We start from the raw sequence: 18,144 nt of genomic DNA, 5'->3' as shown, positions 1-18,144 counted from the left end.
GTTTTGCTCTTTAATTTCATTTACTAGAAAGATTCAAAATGGTAAATTACAGGATCGATAGCAAAAATATTCATGGTCCATATATATATGAATATGAAATTTAAGGCGATATTTATGAATCATATGCTTCATCCCTTAATCTTGAGAGAGTCTAGCTAATTAAAGAACATTTACTCTAAAATCATAATGTATTTGAGTGCAACATGGTGAAACAAAAAAGTATCACAATTATTGAAAGAAATATCTTCTCAAATTATGCTTGTTTTTATCTCTTTCACTTGATTTATTGTTTAGCAAATTTGAGGTACAAGTTCTTGAGCGCCACTTGTCGCCGTGTCAGTGAGTGAGATCTTGGGCATCCAGTGTCCTTTTGTCGTTGAGCTATCACATATATCGTCTCTTCACATTGACCGGGGGTGTAACTTTCTACATATTCTTTTGGGTATTTTTCAGTCATTGTCAGAAAAATAATTTCTTTACATATTTCTAGTTAATTTTCAGTTATTGGTAATAGAATATTTTCTTTTTAAAAAAATGTGGATTTCCTTTTTAGTTGAATATATATGAATTAATGGAAAAGCAAGCATGCACCTCACACAAGCTAGTGTGCAGTTTATTTAATTAGAGGAGCACAATTATTAATTAGAATAAGTTGTATAATTTGGATAAGTAACAATCTTTTTTTTTTTTTTGAATATTTCAATAAGTTGGTCGAAACTTTTGTTGGAGGGAGACTCGACTTGCATATAATTTGGATAAAGATGAGGCAGTGCATGATGACATGAACCTAGATATCAAATCTGAGGATGCCACCAATGCAGATATATCCCTCTCATCGACGCTGATACTGCCACAGGAGGGACCAAAACGCATTCGCTCATTTGGTGAAGAGTCGCCCTTGTCCATGCTCAACCAAATGCCACCTATCGTCTCTTCTTCAACCAAAAGTATGGGCCATTCTCTACCACGACGTCGACTTAATTCACCGGAAGCTAAAACTCTCTTGCATGCATGCATGAACTCACTACATGGTATCGACTGTGATCAAGAGACGCTACTGGAACTACAAGTGGATCATATTCCGATTGTCAGAATTAATTCAGTATCAGATACATTAAAGTGCATTTAAATAGCTTGAGTTGCAATTGAAGATTCTAGTACTACGTTGTTAATTAGCCAAATTAAGAAGTGCCAGATATATCAATCAGTTAATGAAGTGGAATTAATTAATCATTGTGATGCGGATGTTCATTTAGTGGAGGACATACCAATCTCAGTCACTAATTAATTCGATCATTGTTTAGTGTTTTAATTTGCTTCTATCAGACACCAACCAAATGGGAGCTAAAGGTTAAATTAAGCCTGCAAATTGAGCGCAAATGAACAAGAGAAGACCCATCTTTGAAGTCTGAGTCATCGTGCGTGGCTCTCCAAACACCAAGCCCTAGCTCCTGTCTCCTTTGGAAAAAGTACAAACACTAACACAACTTGACGGCATCAAAAGTAAATCTTTATGATACGTTTGATTCAAATTATCATGCATAATTTTGATTATTTGATTATCAGATAATCACATAATTAAAATTATAGAGTATAAAGCATAATTTAATATTATTTTATTCAACTTATTTATTTGAAGAGAATAAATTTAATATTTACTATATTATCCTTAATTTAATTTATTTTTAAAATAAAATAAATTAAATTAATAATATTAATAATATTAATGATGATAATAAATTGATAATATATAAAATAAATAAATATAATTTTCTTATAATTTTTTTAAAAAGTTTAAAATAAATTAATATATTTTTAATAAAATAATTTGTTAAATTAATTATTTGAATAAAATTAATTAATTAAATTAATAAATATAATTCATTAATTTTTTTTAAAATTTAAAATAAATTTATATATACATTAATAAAATAATTTGTTAAAATAATTATTTTAATAAAATAATTAGTTAAATTAATAAATATAATTCATTAATTTTATTTTAATAAAATAATTATTTTAAAAAAATAATTCATTATTTTTGTTTTTTAGAATTTAAAATAAATATATATATATTTTAATAAAATAATTCTTTAAAATAATTATTTTAATAAAATAATTTATTAAATTAATAAATATAATTCATTAATTTTATTTTTTAAAAAATTAAAAAAATATATTTTTTAAATTTAGAAATATTTAAATTAAATTTATTGAATTAATTAACTCGATTTCAATTAGGTTTCATGGTACATTTAAATTAATTTAGTTTTAAAATTGAAAAGTAATTATGGGAAAAAAATTTTATTAACCCCTGAATCTCAGAAAATTTTAGACAGTTAAAGTAATTCTGAATTATAATTCATTTACTAATGTAATCATGATGCTACATTATTTGGAATCAATAATCAAATAAAATGAAATAAATAATCAAAATTATTAATGATAATTCTAGAATCAAACGCTTCCTTAAATCTTTGAATATCCAATAAAACTCGTCTCTGAGATTAATAGGTCTTTGTGCTCCCTCTAGAACACAGTTAATTTGCGAACGTTATCTTAACAGGGATAAGATCGTACGTATCCAGCTGACTCGAAGAAAATGATGAGGCTTTCCAAAAAGTTATCCTGCAGCAGAAAAACTTCAATGAAAAGGCAAAGAAAAATTAAAATTGCGACCTTTTAGATGTCGATCCAACGACGACAGCGACGGCGAGGAGACGAGGACTTAAATTATTGCAGACGGTCCCGTGGGAGCGGCGACGGCGAGAGGCCCTCGTGGGCCCCTCAGGAAATCTGGGCGACAGCCAATGGGAGAGCCGGGAAGCGGATGTCTTCGCACCTATTGACCAATGGCGAACCGGATAAGGCCAGCTCGTGGGTCCCGCTGCTGCGCCAGGAAAAGGGCGTCCCTTGGCCCCAAAAGTACACTCATGTTCCCTTTATAGTCTTCTTCGCCTGCGTCCTAAAAAGTGTAAGCGAAGCAAAACGATTTCAATTCTGGATATTTGTCGCTTGAGATCTCACTGGTACTCGACAGAGAGTACTGCGCTGTGTCTTTATTGTCGCTTAGGTCGTAGTTTGATATGAGCTACCACGAGGAGCAGCGGTGCGGCGCAGCCGTGGCCGGGAAGACCGCGCGCGCCTGTGACGGGTGCGCGCGCCGCCGCGCGCGGTGGTACTGCGCGGCCGACGACGCGTTTCTTTGCCAGACGTGTGACTCGTCCGTCCACTCAGCCAATCCGCTCGCCCGCCGCCATAGCCGTCTGCGGCTCAAGTCTTCTTCTTGCTCCTTCGGCGCAGCAGCGCTCGACGGGGACGATGAGGAGGAGGGTTCCGATGTGCCCACGTGGCTCCGGGGCTTCAAGCGCAAGGCTCGGACCCCGCGGCAGGGGAAGAAAGAGGCGACGGCACCGAGACCGCCGGAGCTAGCCGAAACGTCTCCGTCGATCGAGGAGGAGCAGCTGCTCTACTGCGTGCCGGTGTTCGATCCCTCCCTGGCGGAGTTACGCTCTGCTTCACCTCGGATCGATGAGGCGAAGCGGCTGGTTACGTCGGACGGCAGCACACCTGCTTCCGCTTCCACCGTCGAAGCCACTGACCGTTTTGCTTCGTACCTGCCGTCAGATGTGGAGCTCGCGGAGTTCGCGGCCAACATGGAAAGCCTCCTCGGCGAGGCGAGCGTAGACGACTCGGCTTTCTCGATGGAGAAGCTCGGGTTGCTCGACGCTGCCGCAATGAGATGTAACAACAACGCCACGGAGGAATTGAAAACAGAGCAGGCCGAGGAAGCGGAGCAGTACTGCCCGGTGGTCGTCGAGCTGGACATCGACATGACGAGGGAGTCGCAGGAGTTGGACTTCAACTGGCCAGGCTCGTCGTCGACGGCAGAAGACGAGTTTGAGGAAGAGCAAACAGAAGCAATACCAGCGGACCAACAAGAAGAAACGAAGACGGCGAAGCTGAGGCTGGACTACGAGGCGGTCATCGCCGCATGGGCCGTCCATGGATCCTCGCCGTGGACCGACGGCGAGCGTCCACAGATTAATCTAGCAAGCTGCTGGACCGACTACCTGGTAACAAACTAAACCCCAAAAAAATCATTCAAAGCCGTGTCTTTATTGATTACTTTTGTCATAATGAATTGAATTATCGATGGCAGGGAGGAGCATGGGGGGATGCGAGACTGATAGGAAGCGGCGGCATGGGGCAGGTGGTGGTGGACGAAGGGAGGCAGGCGAGGGTGAGTCGTTACAGGGAGAAGCGGCGGACCCGGCTGTTCGCGAAGAAGATACGGTACGAGGTGAGGAAGCTGAACGCGGAGAAGAGGCCGAGGATGAAGGGGAGGTTCGTAAAGCGAGCTCCAGGATCAGCAGTAGCTGCTTTCCTCCACTAATCGGATTGCCTGCTCTTCCCGCTGTTATTACATCTACCTCTACCTCTGACTTTGATTAACGTCTGGATAAAAATAAAATAGTCATTCGGAAAAAAATAACAAATAATAGAGAAAAGAAAAAGAGAAAAATGCCTCCAGATTTGCTTCCTTTCCTGCCATTTGTTCTTTGTTTCTAGGGAGGCCGTGATTTTTGATGGTGGGGAATGTACTTATTAAGTCGACTTTGAAATTCACCATGTATTATTGTCATTATGTACTCATTTACACCGACCTTGAAATCATTCCGTGGGTTTCAGCAGATGCTACAAATATATTGAAATTGTATTTCGTTCGAATAATCATTTTAAAGACAATCATACTCGATCAGCGGATCATGGCCTGGGGCGGCGGTGGCATCGTCGCCATTATTTGCCCCTGCCTTTCCATGTTCGCGTGCCAACCTGCACAAATCCATCGAACTCAACCAATTCCTGATTCCCAAAGTTAACATTACTTATATTATTATCTAAATGCATGCAGTAGCTAGCAGTTGTTTGTAACTGTACCTATGTTCATGTCGAAGCCACGGCGGTGGAGCTCACGGTACATCTGGCAGAGGGAGCAGAATTCACAGAAGAGGTGGACGATGAAGTCGACGGAGGGATCCCCGTGCAGTCCGTACTGCGCCCGCAACTTGCTGCGGTAGGAGCAGGAGTACAAGAAGCCGCACCCCGTCAGGTACATTATCAGCACGTACAGCGCTCCGCTCGCCCCACACGCTGTGAATTAATTAACTCAGATATACATATATATTTCGATTATAATCCAACCGCATAGATCGCCGAATCAATTAACGTGTTTAATTTACATATGTAGTTGAACATTAATTATTTTATTACAAGTGGATCCTTTATCGATGATTTCGGCGACTTGGCCGAACGTGATGCAGGGGAAGCAGAAGGTGATGAGGCCTGGAAGAACATATCCAAGTTAATCATCGAAGCATCAAAACTAAGATATGAAACTAGAGGACGTCAGGACGTGTGTGTGTATCAATATATGTACTGTTGCTGGGATCGTCGCAGCAGTCGAAGAGGCCGGTGGACCACGGACCTATCGGCTGAGGAGTATGGACGTAGAAAGTGGCCGGTGGCGCAGTCACCGGGATGCCTGCTGCCGGGATGCCTGCAGACGGCAGCGGTGCCCCGTAGTAGGAAGGGTAGGTGGCCGCGTAGTAGGAAGGGTAACTAGGAGGCGGCGGCGGCGGCCACGGCGGAGCCCCCGTAGTGTTGTAGGAGGGATCCATGACGATGGAGGAGTCGACAGATACGAGGCAAGAGTTGTGAGATAATTGTGTGTTCTTCATTAATTAGTTCCTCCCTACTTAAAGCGCGAAGGCCGGCTTGGAGGGGGATCCATGACAGTGGAGGAGGAATCGAGAGATACGAGATAAGAATTATGAAATAATTATCTGTATTCTTGATTAGTTAATTCCACCTTAATTAAAGCACAAAGGCCGCCAGTGCCGGCGAGGCCCTGTACCGTAGTAGGGCTCTGGCTTGTAGGCATCCATGATGGAAGAGGAGTGATGCGGATGGAATAAGATAACATGACTTCCTTTAGGATAAAGATTAAGGGTCAAACGAAAGACTTCCTTTAAGATAAAGATTAAGAGTCAAACGAAAATGAATATCATATTTAGACTAATCTTGCAAGACAAGTCAATATAAATTTGAAAAAAATGATTCCACTAGGGTGAGATAGTTGTTGCTTCTGACTCGAGATGTACTTCGGATTCAGCATGAGCTTAGTCCTAGATCTCACTTAGGCCTCCAAAGCAACGTCATCCGACCCTAAAGTCTCATCTCGATCATCTCGATCTCACCCATTTCAATCTCGGTCGTCTCAGTCTCGGCCATTGTGGTCTCACCCGTCTCAGTCTCAGGCATCCCGGTCTTGCCCATTTCGATCTTAGCCGTCTCAGTCTCGACCATCTTAGTCTCGATTGTCTCGGTCTCAGTCATTTCGTCTTAGCCATCACATCTCGATCGCCACTCTCCGTCTTACACAGAAACTACCAAAATTTCCCCAAGCATGCGATGCCTGTAAAGGGGTCAAGGCGGTTACGAGATTATCAGACATGATCCCCTAAATACTCTCATACCTGTGTATAAAGTCAAAAGGTAATAATAATCAACGACTACTGCGTCGTAGGGCGGTTACGAGGTTGACAGACTTAGTTCTCCAAATGCCTCATGTCGGGACTTCAAGTAGACAATCGTCAGAGCCGGTCTCTTTGTGCCTCGACCAATGATCTCTCTCAGGTCGATGGGAATAAGCGTTCTTCATGAGTATATAAACCCTTCGTAAGGAATAAACGGGGGGCTCTCGCTCGGGCTCGGCAATTTGAGCAACTACATATACTCATCTTCTTCTGCACTTCCATTTTCCTTCTACGGATACTAACTTGAGTATTGGAGTGGCTTGCCGAGACTCTCTGACACCAGTCTAACCTCTTTTCTGAAGTGTATTTTAGGTTCTCCTCCTCTTACTCATTGAGCTCCGCCAGGAAGTCACGTATGCCAGATCGTTCATGACTGGTGGCTTGATCATTTGCGGTATCTAATCGGAATAAATTGACACCGTCTGTGGGAACACTGAGCTAAGACATCATGATGGTTAATATTAGGAGAACTACCGACAACCGCGATTCCATCGGAGAAAAGGACCAACAGAATTGGTCCGAGTATCGGGATGCCCCCATTCCATCTTATCTACGGCGAACTGTTGGCAGATCTTATTACCTGATTGACTACCAACGATAGGAGCTCAAAAAGCCATGGAATGCCATCTACCTGAGGCCTTATTGCATTCAATCCTAATTTTACTATTTTATGTCTCTCTCTTGTTTGTTTCGTCACTCATTTTGTGAACGTTCTTTTACAAGAAAACAAGATCCACACCACCCTCTTAGCTCATCGCTAACGGCTCTGCCTTACGATAGACTTGGATTCCTAGTTCCGTGCTAGTGACTTGCCCTCTTGACAGGCCCAATTCTCTCAGCCCTCTTGGCCCCTCGCTAATGGTTCCGCATTATGACAGGCTTAGATTCCTAGCTCCGTGCTAGCGACTTGGCATCTCAACTGCAGGCCCGACTCTCTCAGCTCTCTTAGCCCCTCGCTAATGGCTTTGCATTATGACAGACTTGGATTCCTAGCTCTATGCTAGTGACTCGGCATTTCGACAGGCCTAACTCTCTCAGCCCTCTTAGCCCCTGGCTAACAGCTCCACCTTACGACAGACTTGGATTCCTAGCTCCGTGCTAGTGACCGACGTCTCGATAGTTCTGACTCTCTCAACCCTCTTAGCCCCTCATTAACGGCTCCGCCGTACGACAGACTTGGATTCCTAGCTTCGTGCTAGTGACTCGGCCTCCCGACAGACCCAACTCTCTCAACCCTCTTAGTCCCTTGCTAACAACTCTGTCTTACGACAAGCTTGGATTCCTAGCTCCGTGCTAGCGGCTCGACCTCCCAACATGCCCGACTCTCGTAGCCCTCTTAGCTCTTCACTAATGGCTCTACCTTACGACAGACTTGGATTCCTAGCTCCGTGCTAGAGACTCGGCATTCTGACACGCCTCACGCCTGGCTCTTTCATCTCTCTTATCCCATCGCTAACGGCTCCGCCTTACGACAAGTTTAGATTCCTAACTCCGTGCTAACGACTCAATCTCCCGAAAGGCCTGACTCTCTCAGCCCTCTTAATCTCTCGCTAATGGCTTCGCCTTATGATAGACTTGGATTCCTAGCCTCTACTAGCTGATGGTGCCTGAAATTCTGCTTCATTTAATTCTTGCCAGATAAAAATTTTTCGGAGATAGAATCTTTTCAAGCAGCCCTCATATTCGATCAACTATGTACTTGATCAATGCATAAGATCATTGGACTCTTGTATTGGTATTCAGGATTCATATATATAAAGGAAACAATTTACGTAGCGGAAAATAAATTGTACCTTTCTTCTTGAGATTGTGTAGGAGATGTTCTTTACCCGAAGACTTCTTGATCTTCTGCTGTATTCCTCTCCTCTTCTTGGACGTCACCATATTTACGATGGAATTTAAATTTCATTTCTAAATTGGCGACGAAATTTAAATGCTGTCACTAAATTAGCGACGGACACTAATTTCCATCGCTAATTAATGACGGAAAATAATCTCCATTTAAATTTTGCTGTCAAAATCATGATTTTTAAGGTTTGACTCCGATTCTTTCCCCTCGCCCAACGCTAAATCCCGATCGTGATTTTTCGACCCCGACTCCCAATCGATTTTCCTGCTCCGACTCCGACTCTTGGCTCCCGATCGCGCTCCCGACTCCGACGTTCCCAACTCCAACATTCCTAACTCCGGTAAGTCTCTCTGATTTAGATTAGGTTTACGATTTTAGCGTTCGGCAGCCTCAGGACTGGCGAGCTACCTCGCCGACATTGGCCCCATCCTTAGCGGCCTCGAGATTGGCAAGCGACCTTGCCGGCGTTGGCCCCAACCTTGGCAAGCTTGCCAACGTCGGGCACACCCTTGGAGAGTTCATCGCTGTCGGACCCGACCTAGCCGAGCTCAGCGGGTTTGGGACCGACTTGGTCGTCGACGTCAGGCCCAGCATGGCCGAGCTGGTCGGGTTCGGGGCTGGCCTGACTGCGCTCGACAGGTTCGGAGCTAATCTGACCGAGCTTGCCGACGGACTGGCCTGACCGAGCTCGCTAGGGTCGGGCCCGGCCTTTGGCGAGCTCTCCTGCGTCAGGGTCGACCTGTCTGAGCTCGTAGGCGTTGGGGTTAGTCTGGCTGAGCTGCCCGAGGTCAACCTCGACCTGGCCAAGTTCGTTGGCATCTGTTCAGGCTTGATTGAGATCGCCAGCGTCGAGCTAAGCATGGCCGAGCTCACTGGCATCTTTGTAGGTCTAGTCGAGCTCGACGACGTCAAACTAGGCCTGGGCAAGCTTGCTGTGGTCGGTCCTGGCTTGACCATATCATTTGTACTTGTTGAATAGGATTGTAAGGTTTAGGGTTTTTAAAACGTAATATATTTGTGTTTGTTTTAATATGCAATTCCTCTCTTCACAGTTGTCTGAGAGACGTTATTCCCGATACTCCGATTTTGTTTTTCTATTAGTATTGTAAGTGATATTTTTTTTCTGTCATTTATATTATATATTTCTTTATTGTTTGTATTGATACTAGATTATTATATGAATACTAGATATTTTTCCCTACTTTTTGTATTGACACTAAATGATTGTAACGATGTTATAGAGTTTTTTTTGTTGATTTTGAATTATATGATTGATGTATGATTCTTAGCGTACGATACGAAAGTAGAACTTATGTTTAAAATAACTTATCAACCACGAGGTCGTCCTCCACATACAACCTAATCAATCCTTTCATCATTAAATTTAATAGAATAGTATAATCCTTTCATTATTATAATGCAACTAATATTATAATAAGTATTATTTGTTGGAATTAAAAATTTATTTGATATACAAATTTATTGGACTTATTTAGAGGACCTACAGATTTAAAAATATTAATATTAACTATTATTTACTAGACTTACAACATTAACACAAATAGAATAACATTGAACTTGTTGACAACAAAAATATATCGTGTATGTTCTAATTATGTAATTAAACTTAATATAACTTGACCACATAGTAGTTTGGTTGGCTATTAATACAAATAGAATAACATTAACCTTGTTGACAATAAAAATATATCGTGTATGTTCTAATTATATAATTAAACTTAATATAACTTGACCACATAGTAGCTTGGTTGGCTACGATATTACACTACAAGAATAATTAGGATTAACGATAGAATTTTTCGTCGCTAATCCATCGCTAAATGACATTAACGACCGATTAACGATGAAATTTTCTCGTTGCTAAATTTTTTATTGTTGACTAACCCGTCATTAAATGATGATAGATATTTTCGTTTCGTCGCTAATTAAAGTAGCGATGGAATTAAAATTTCTTGGCTAATTTTAGCGACGAACTTTTAGTTCCGTCGCTAAAATTAACAACGAAAATTTAAAATTTCATCATTATTTTTAGCGATGGAATTAAAATTCCGTCGCTAACACGGCAAACGGAAGCACTATTCCATCTATGCTCTAGCAACAAAAATTTAAATTTTCGTCGATAATAGCTTGAAATTTTGCCACACTCCTCCCCATTTATCCCACTTCCCTATTTACATATTCATCAATATCCTAAAACTATCACAGGCGATAGTTTTAATAATATATACAACACTGTAACTGAAATAAACAACATTACAATTTAACAATTCAATCACAACATATTAAATACAAATCCAAACAACTTATACAACACAACAATCCAATCACAAAACAATCTCAAGTTAAACCAATACAACTTATACAACACAACAATTCAATTACAAAACAATCTAAAGTTAAACCAACACGACAATCCAATCACAAAATAATCTAAAGTTAAACCAATACAACAACTTAACAATTTTAATATCTTAAATAAATTCAGTCACAACATATCAAGTATAACATATCAAATATCTCAAGTTAAACTAATTAAATCACAATACAAACACAAATATCAAATATCTGAATATAAAGATAACATATCAAATATTTTAATACAATGATAGTGTATCAAATGTCTAAATACAATCAAATCTATAAAATTCATCTAAAATATCTAAGTAGAAGTATCTAAATCTTGCAAAAAAATATAATTAAATAGGTTAGTATTAAATCGAGGATATGTATCAATTTTGAAAATGCATGTTCATGAGTGATAATTAAATAAAAAAAATTAAAAATATTAACATACCTCTCATAGAGCTACTCATCAGGGTCCTTAGAATCCTAAGTCTCCTGCGAGTCAAAGCCATGCGACGGTTGCGACGTTTTACTCATGGTAGCCATAAATATGCGCATCTCCCGCGCAACGCCCTCATAGTGCAACTGGGCTTGCCGGGACTCTTGAAATTGTGCCTCTAATGTGGAGAATCGATTCTTTAATTCTTGATTTTCTTACTCTAGGACTTCTACCCTATAGTAGATGATCCGCTGGGATGACCCCTGGCTTTAGGGGCCCTCACATGGTCATACATGACTCTCGCCTGGGACCTAGACCGTAGAGGATGGAGCTCTTCTTCCTCCCACCGACCATATCATAATATATCTCATTTACCTAGTCGGTAGAGAAAGTCTACATCTCACCTTCCTCTTTATCGGGCTGAGACGTCTGTGCAACTCTGACAGCCATTTCAATCTTTTAAAAATAAATTCATATAAAATGCATAATTAGAAAAATTAATTATTTATAACAATTAAAAAATTTTAAAATTTAAAAATCTTATGTCTAATGTTTGCGATCGAGTATCGATAAATATGTCATCCTTAAATTTGTGTGTCTTAGTAAAAATCTCTCAATAAGTAGGAGGTCACTGTAGCTCATGCTCTTGAAGATTAAAAAATATAATTAAATCAAAATAAAATCATTGATAATTAAATAATTCTAATATAAATATATTAATTGTAAACTCAACAAGTCCATGGCATGCTTGACAATGGAACGAGATTTAGCTATATGCTTTGTGGATCCAGTGCTAAGACCAGCCAGTTCGGTGTTTATGTTGGCTCGAGCTATCGCTAAATTTGACTACCATCTTTCTGCAGCCCAAATGGCTTGCCATGCATCTCAGATATCAACTGGGATAAAAGATGGTCTTATGTCTTTTCTTCTATATTTATATAGAATATCCTTGTACAGTTTGACACATGCATTATTCCATATTTCTTTAAATGCCTCCTTGTGCCCTGGTTCCCAGGTATACTTTTTCTGTAAAAAAAAAAAAAATTCAATTAGTATAAACAAATATAACTTTTGATAATAAAAATGACTTACCAAACTAGTAGTAAAAGTCTCACATGCCTTCATCGATCTACCTCCAAGTATAACTTGAAAGACGTACTCTCGCCCCCACGGGCGGGGTCAGCTGGTCAGGGCATGGGTGCTTGCAGCATGAGGTGGGCGGTTCGAGGGCTCATGGTTGCATTTGCGATAACATCAATCTGTGCCATGTTTCCAAATCCCTCGGCCACCATGCCCTGGTCAGTCCCGCATTCACCGTGATTTACCTCTCCACAGATGGTCGGGGGGCCGATCGTGTGGGGCCGCTAGGTTGGCGGATTCCAACCTTTTGCAGCATTGAAAGACGTACTCTCTCATAAAATTTACTAGATTTTCTATGCTGCTGGAAGTGGTCTCAACAGTTTGCATTTCAATGGTTGCTGAAAACTTGAATTGGTCAGTCTCTTTGGTTTGAACACATGTAACAACCTCACACCAAGTTGTGTCGCTTGATGATGAAGAGTAGTGGCGTTAAGGGTGTGTATCAACAAGAAATTGTGCGTGACAAGTTTTGTTTGCAAATTCTAATCAGTGAGAAGTCCAAGTGAAGTTTTTGATCTCTAATTGTTATTTGGTGTTCTCTTCTCCCCGAGCCCCTTTTGATCCAAAGCCTACAAATTTCCAAAATCAGATTTCTGACACTAACATCCAAGAAAACTAAAATCTGCTCATGTTGAGAAGGAACAATTGTTTAAGTTCATGTGTCCATTCTTATTGAAGATTTGTACTAGCAACATCTTAAAATTAAGCTCCTGCTAACCCAGTACTGAATGATATCCTCTGATAAGCTTAACTCTTCATGATTTAAGCTGAAATTGCCTTGAATTCCAAATTCCGGGTTGAAGTTTGGAAAACCAGAATTCAATATTTAGCTTCATTTTTGGAATTCTTTGGCATGATTTCTGAATCTGTTTTTTGAATTTATGAATTACAGAGATTAATTCCATCTTAGATGCTTCTTAGCTGATGCTGAAAGCATTACTGAAATTCTGAAGGAAATACCAAATTGTTTCAGTTAAACAAGAAAAAACAGGGACATCAAGATTTTGTATAAAATGAATTGCTGGAAGTTGGGTTTCAAGGGTTGCTGTTGGTGTTAAATAGACCTTGTTTTGGTTCCTTATTAATGCAATATAAATGCAGCTCTCAAGATATGCAGAAGACAAGTGTCATTTGCAGAAAAAAAAACCAGAAACTGCCTTGAGTCTGGTTGCTGAGTGAGAAGTCCTGATTGCTAGAAGTGCAATATCTGAATTGCTTTTACTGCTGCTGCGAGGAGATCTAAACTGTGAGCTAACTGTGTTTATCTCTTCATTCTTATGTAAGGAGTGAGTTTCTAGGCTGCAACAAATTGTAGAAGAGCGATCCTGAAATTGATATCATAAGGGAACCCGAAGTTGTTGAAGTTGAAAAAAAGAACTCAAGGAAATGAGTTAGCCATATGCTGGATTGCTATAGAGTCAAGAATTATTGAGACTATTGGAAAGGAAAACTCAAGAAAGGGAGATACTGAATTTTAATCAACCATTGGATTGTTGCAGACATGTAAAATCTACAGAGAGAAAAAAACCTACAGAGAAGACCTTGAAATTGAAGTATCAATTTAGTCTATTGTATGCCAAGTTCTATGAAAATCTTTGACCAAGGACAACCTCAAGAAGAGCTCTTACTATTTCAGTGCTAAATGGTATCATATTCTTTGCAAAACCCTTCATGAGTCAGGCCTGAATTTTCTTCAAAATCTCAAATTCAAAAACTGAAGTGTGAAGCAACAAAAGTTTAGAAATCAGTTTCATGTTTGAAAATTCTTTGGCATGGTTTATGAATCTGTTTTCTGAGTTTTAAAACTGATCTCTAAAACTCTGAAAACTTATGCAATTGCACTTCGTCTAGTTCTTGCTGTATTTTATTTCCTGAAAGTGATCTCCTGAATTCAGAAAGTGAACAAGAGAATAGTCCTGATTTCCAAGTGCCAAGTTCTGAACAAATAATTCTCAGATTTCATAGACCAATGTTCTTGATTCCTATGCTCCTATGACATTTGATGCAGATAAGGAAGTACAAAGAGCTGTTGATAGACAAGTTATTGGTCACATTAATGGAAAGTTGAGACATGTTTACATGGGTTTTAGTTTTCATATGCATGTTCCAATTCATCGATTTCAATGAGGGTTAAATTTGGCAAGACATGAAAGATAAGTTGTTGAGTTAGCAACAACATTAGGCATTCGTTTGGTTACTTCATCAAAAAGAGGTGTTCTTCTATATACATCATTTGGTTAACTTATCATGTTTATAATTCCAATGTTCTCAATTTTCATTCATTGAGTCTTCTCTCTTTATCTATTTTCATTTGCTTGCACTTCTTATTTCCTTTACACAGTTATAAATTCTTTTAATTCATACATATGTATATGTTTACAATGGTGGAGAATAAGAAAATAAACAAGCATAAAGCATATAGTAGTGAAATATTGTGAGTAACATTGAGTGAAACTCCATTTCCATGTATGATTATATGAGTGAGAGTGAAAATATTTACCTTGTGAGATTGCATCATTCTTAGTCATTCAAGTTACTTGAAATCATCATGCTTATTGATTAATGTAGGAATTGAATTCATAAATATTTTGGTCTTTTGATGATCCTAAGTAATTACCTTTTACTATCTTCAAGATATTGATAAGAGATAGTTTGGCAAATGAGTTTTGTTCTTTGGGTTTTCATTTGCTTGCTCGAGACATACAAGAATAAGTGTGGGAGATTTGATAATTAATATTTTGATATAAGATTTTAGCGCTTATATTAGTGTTTTAATCCATATTATATTTTGCGAGTTGGATTTATTTCAAGGCTATTGATGAAAATTCTCTTATATTGGTGACATTATACTTAACATGTGAATTTGATTTTGTAGGAGTTTGAGGTAGCCATGGACCTGAGTCGAATCGAGCCATCTTAGCTTGAGGCTAAAGTTAAATGGGGGAGTCCAATCTAGAGCAATCTGAGTCATTCATTAAGATCTAAGCCATCCAATTCAAAAGAGAAGATATCAATACCACTGATCAAGATTTGTGTCATCAATTCAGATTTGGGTTGACCTCTACCCTTGATCTAGATCTGGAGTGATTCCAGTCATCCATTCAGATTGGAGATCATCTGATGGGTTTGAAAGGGGAAGCTACAGTGGCAGAGTCGGGTATCGCGTGTAGAACAAAACGATGGCAGAGGAGAAGGAAATCGTGATCATGAGCAGAGTAATCTTCTTCCATCGGAGTTTACACCATTCAAGGAGAAGAGAGAGGATTCCATCTCTACTCAGATCTCATCACCATCATCTTCCTTTCCGCCGACGTTCTTCCCCGCACTCAAGCTCACCGCCAATCCAAGAAGCCACTCTTCACCACCGGAGCTGTCAAGAAATTGTGGATTTCTTGCCTTTCCGGAACCCTAATTTCATCCTCCTCACAGATCAAATCAATTTCATCCTCACCATCAAGTGGATCAACATCATTAGCCATCATCTGAGCTCCTTCTTCCTCCTCACGATAGATCGGATCTAACACAAGCTTGGCGATGCCCTAGCTTGGTTTGTAAGCATAATCTTGATCTAGAGGTTACTCCCTTGTTGATCTATAGTTTCATCTCCAATAGATCTAATGGTTGGAAGAGTGTTAGGTTCAATTTTCTTATGCCTTTGGATTTGAATCCGAATTGACTCTTGTTTGTCTTCTGCAAAAAGGTGGATCCTCTACCTTAGCGGCCCCACACGGTCGGTCCCATGACCATCTGTGAGGAGGTAAATCGAGAAAGTGCAGTTCGTTACGACGCAGGAGGGTATTGTCTGGCTTCACCAGGATTCGAACCCTTGTCCTCTTCTGCAAGTCTGCTGCGTCGTAACCAACTCACCTATGTCCCGGGGGCTTGACTCTTGTTTGTCGATTGGCACTTTAGTGATCTTAATTTTGTTGTTCATATTTGATTTCTATATTGTAGTAGATTAGGTTGGATGAGATTGGTTGTGTTCCAATTGCATGAGTTGGTTGGCATTCGTAGTATAGATTCTTGGTTTCCTATTCGATATATATATTAGCTAGCTTATGTCTTTGTCTCCTTTGATTATTGCATTACCCACAAAATCCCATAAAAACCTCATATGAAGATTAACCATCATCGTTGTAATCCTCGAGAAATGATCAAGGTTATCCTCTTTACTATATTAGTATAGAGGGATTTTGGGTGCCCCTGGGGTATAGGTGAGTTGGTTACGATGCAGCAGACTTGCAGAAGAGGGCAAGGGTTCGAATCCTGGCGAAGCCAGACAATACCCTCCTACGTCGTAACCAACTGCATTTTCTCAATTTACCTCCTCACAGATGGTCGTGGGTCATTTTATCACTTTTCTTAAGATTGGTCAATACAAAATTTATTTGATTTGATAAAACTAAAACTCAGTTTGACGTATCAAATCAACATTTTGAACTTAACATATCACCTTAACATCTCTTTTCTTCAGCAAAAGGTGGAATCCGCTGTCCCAGTTCACCACGATTAGGGAGGGCATTGCCTTGGCTTCATCGAGATTCAACTTTTGTACACTTCAGTAAGTCTGCCCTGTCATAACCAACTCAACTATGCACTGGAGGCATCATCCTAACATCTCACTTGTGTGTAATGTGTCTCAATACACATACAAGTGATCATCATTTTTGTAAGATGTGAAATTTATTTATTTTTAAAAAATAAGGAATCATATATTTATATCTAAGCATTATACATTTGATCATCTTATCTAGGATGTCAAATAATATTATTATCATTAATTACAAGGAATTAAGATTTATTAGGGGTGTAAATGAGCCAAACTGCTCACAAGCTATTCGAGTCTTGATTTGAAAAAAAGTTTGTTTGAGTTCGTTCGATTAAGTTAACGAGCCGAACTCGAGTCTAATTTCGAGTTCGAAAATATTATCAAGCCGAGCTCGAGCTTAATAGTATTTGGTTTGTGAGTTCACGAACATGTTCGTTTAAAGGCTCACGAACGTGTTCGCGAACATGTTTGTTTAAAGGCTCATAAACGTGTTTGTTAAGAAACTCGTGAATATATATATATATATATATATATATATATATATATATATATATATATATATATATATATATATATATATATATATATATATAACATGAATTATAAATATTATATATTAATGAGCCAAACTCGAACTAAGCTCGTTTAACTTTTAAACGAGTTATTTTTTAACCGAGCTCGAACTAAACTCGTTTAACTTTAAATGAGCCTTTTTTGAACCGAACTTGAGTCGTTCGCGAACTATTTAATTTCATTATCAGTCGAGTTCGAGCTTAAGAATTAAAACTCGAATCGAACTCGAGCTTAGAAAAAATGAATCGAGCTCGAGCTCGAGCCTCTTACTGTTTGGCTCGGCTCAGTTTGATTACACCCCTAAGATTTATGCATATATGGCACACTTTTTGAATTTTATTCTATCATACTAATTTTGATCAATTTAAGAATATTGGCATACTATAGAAATCTTCCAAGATAATATTTGAATTTTCATTCTCAAGATATCACAATATCTTGAAAATATCCTAAAATATCAACTTTACCATAGTTGAGTTAATTACCCTTCCAATTTGGGTTGACATACCTATACATATTTAGTGTGAAGATATCATACTCTTAGGTACCCAATACCTATTGAAGTTCTTTGGGTGTACTAGATACTCACAAGGGATAATTTTCCTAGATACTTTTTTAATTACTCTCTTAG

The 18,144-nt window shown here is 39.3% G+C and overlaps 2 protein-coding genes across 2 annotated transcripts; one reads left to right on the top strand and one right to left on the bottom strand.

The window, feature by feature from the left end:
• Window positions 1-2,964: 2,964 nt before the first annotated feature.
• LOC141814941 (zinc finger protein CONSTANS-LIKE 16-like) lies at window positions 2,965-4,677 on the top strand. The gene is made up of 2 exons (XM_074702900.1): window positions 2,965-4,076; window positions 4,163-4,677. Exons 1-2 carry the CDS (start codon window positions 3,087-3,089, stop codon window positions 4,394-4,396), a joined length of 1,224 nt encoding a protein of 407 aa, XP_074559001.1. The 5' UTR covers window positions 2,965-3,086; the 3' UTR covers window positions 4,397-4,677.
• Window positions 4,678-4,754: 77 nt separating this feature from the next.
• LOC141814942 (protein PLANT CADMIUM RESISTANCE 2-like) lies at window positions 4,755-5,716 on the bottom strand. Its single transcript, XM_074702901.1, has 4 exons — window positions 5,441-5,716; window positions 5,275-5,346; window positions 4,942-5,154; window positions 4,755-4,836 (listed from the first exon to the last, which is right to left on the bottom strand). The coding sequence occupies exons 1-4, from the start codon at window positions 5,679-5,681 to the stop codon at window positions 4,760-4,762; spliced, it is 603 nt and encodes a 200-aa protein (XP_074559002.1). The 5' UTR covers window positions 5,682-5,716; the 3' UTR covers window positions 4,755-4,759.
• Window positions 5,717-18,144: the final 12,428 nt, after the last annotated feature.

This window comes from Curcuma longa, chromosome 21 (genome assembly GCF_044706935.1).
Source record: "Curcuma longa cultivar G26 ecotype Majalengka, Jawa Barat chromosome 21, ITB_CL_G26_1.1, whole genome shotgun sequence".
NCBI lineage: Eukaryota > Viridiplantae > Streptophyta > Magnoliopsida > Zingiberales > Zingiberaceae > Curcuma > Curcuma longa.
Note: the sequence above shows the minus strand (reverse complement) of the source record. Positions and strands in the feature narration are given on the sequence as shown.

Excerpts from the sequence above, each read along its gene's own strand:
- LOC141814942 (XM_074702901.1), bottom strand. The coding sequence starts at position 5,681 with ATGGATCCCTCCTACAACACTACGGGGGCTCCGCCGTGGCCGCCGCCG. Across the intron at positions 5,155-5,274 it reads CATCGATAAAGGATCCACTT|CGTGTGGGGCGAGCGGAGCG; the intron begins GTAATAAAATAA and ends ATTAATTCACAG. Across the intron at positions 4,837-4,941 it reads TGGCTTCGACATGAACATAG|GTTGGCACGCGAACATGGAA; the intron begins GTACAGTTACAA and ends GGATTTGTGCAG.
- LOC141814941 (XM_074702900.1), top strand. The coding sequence starts at position 3,087 with ATGAGCTACCACGAGGAGCAGCGGTGCGGCGCAGCCGTGGCCGGGAAG. Across the intron at positions 4,077-4,162 it reads GCTGCTGGACCGACTACCTG|GGAGGAGCATGGGGGGATGC; the intron begins GTAACAAACTAA and ends TATCGATGGCAG.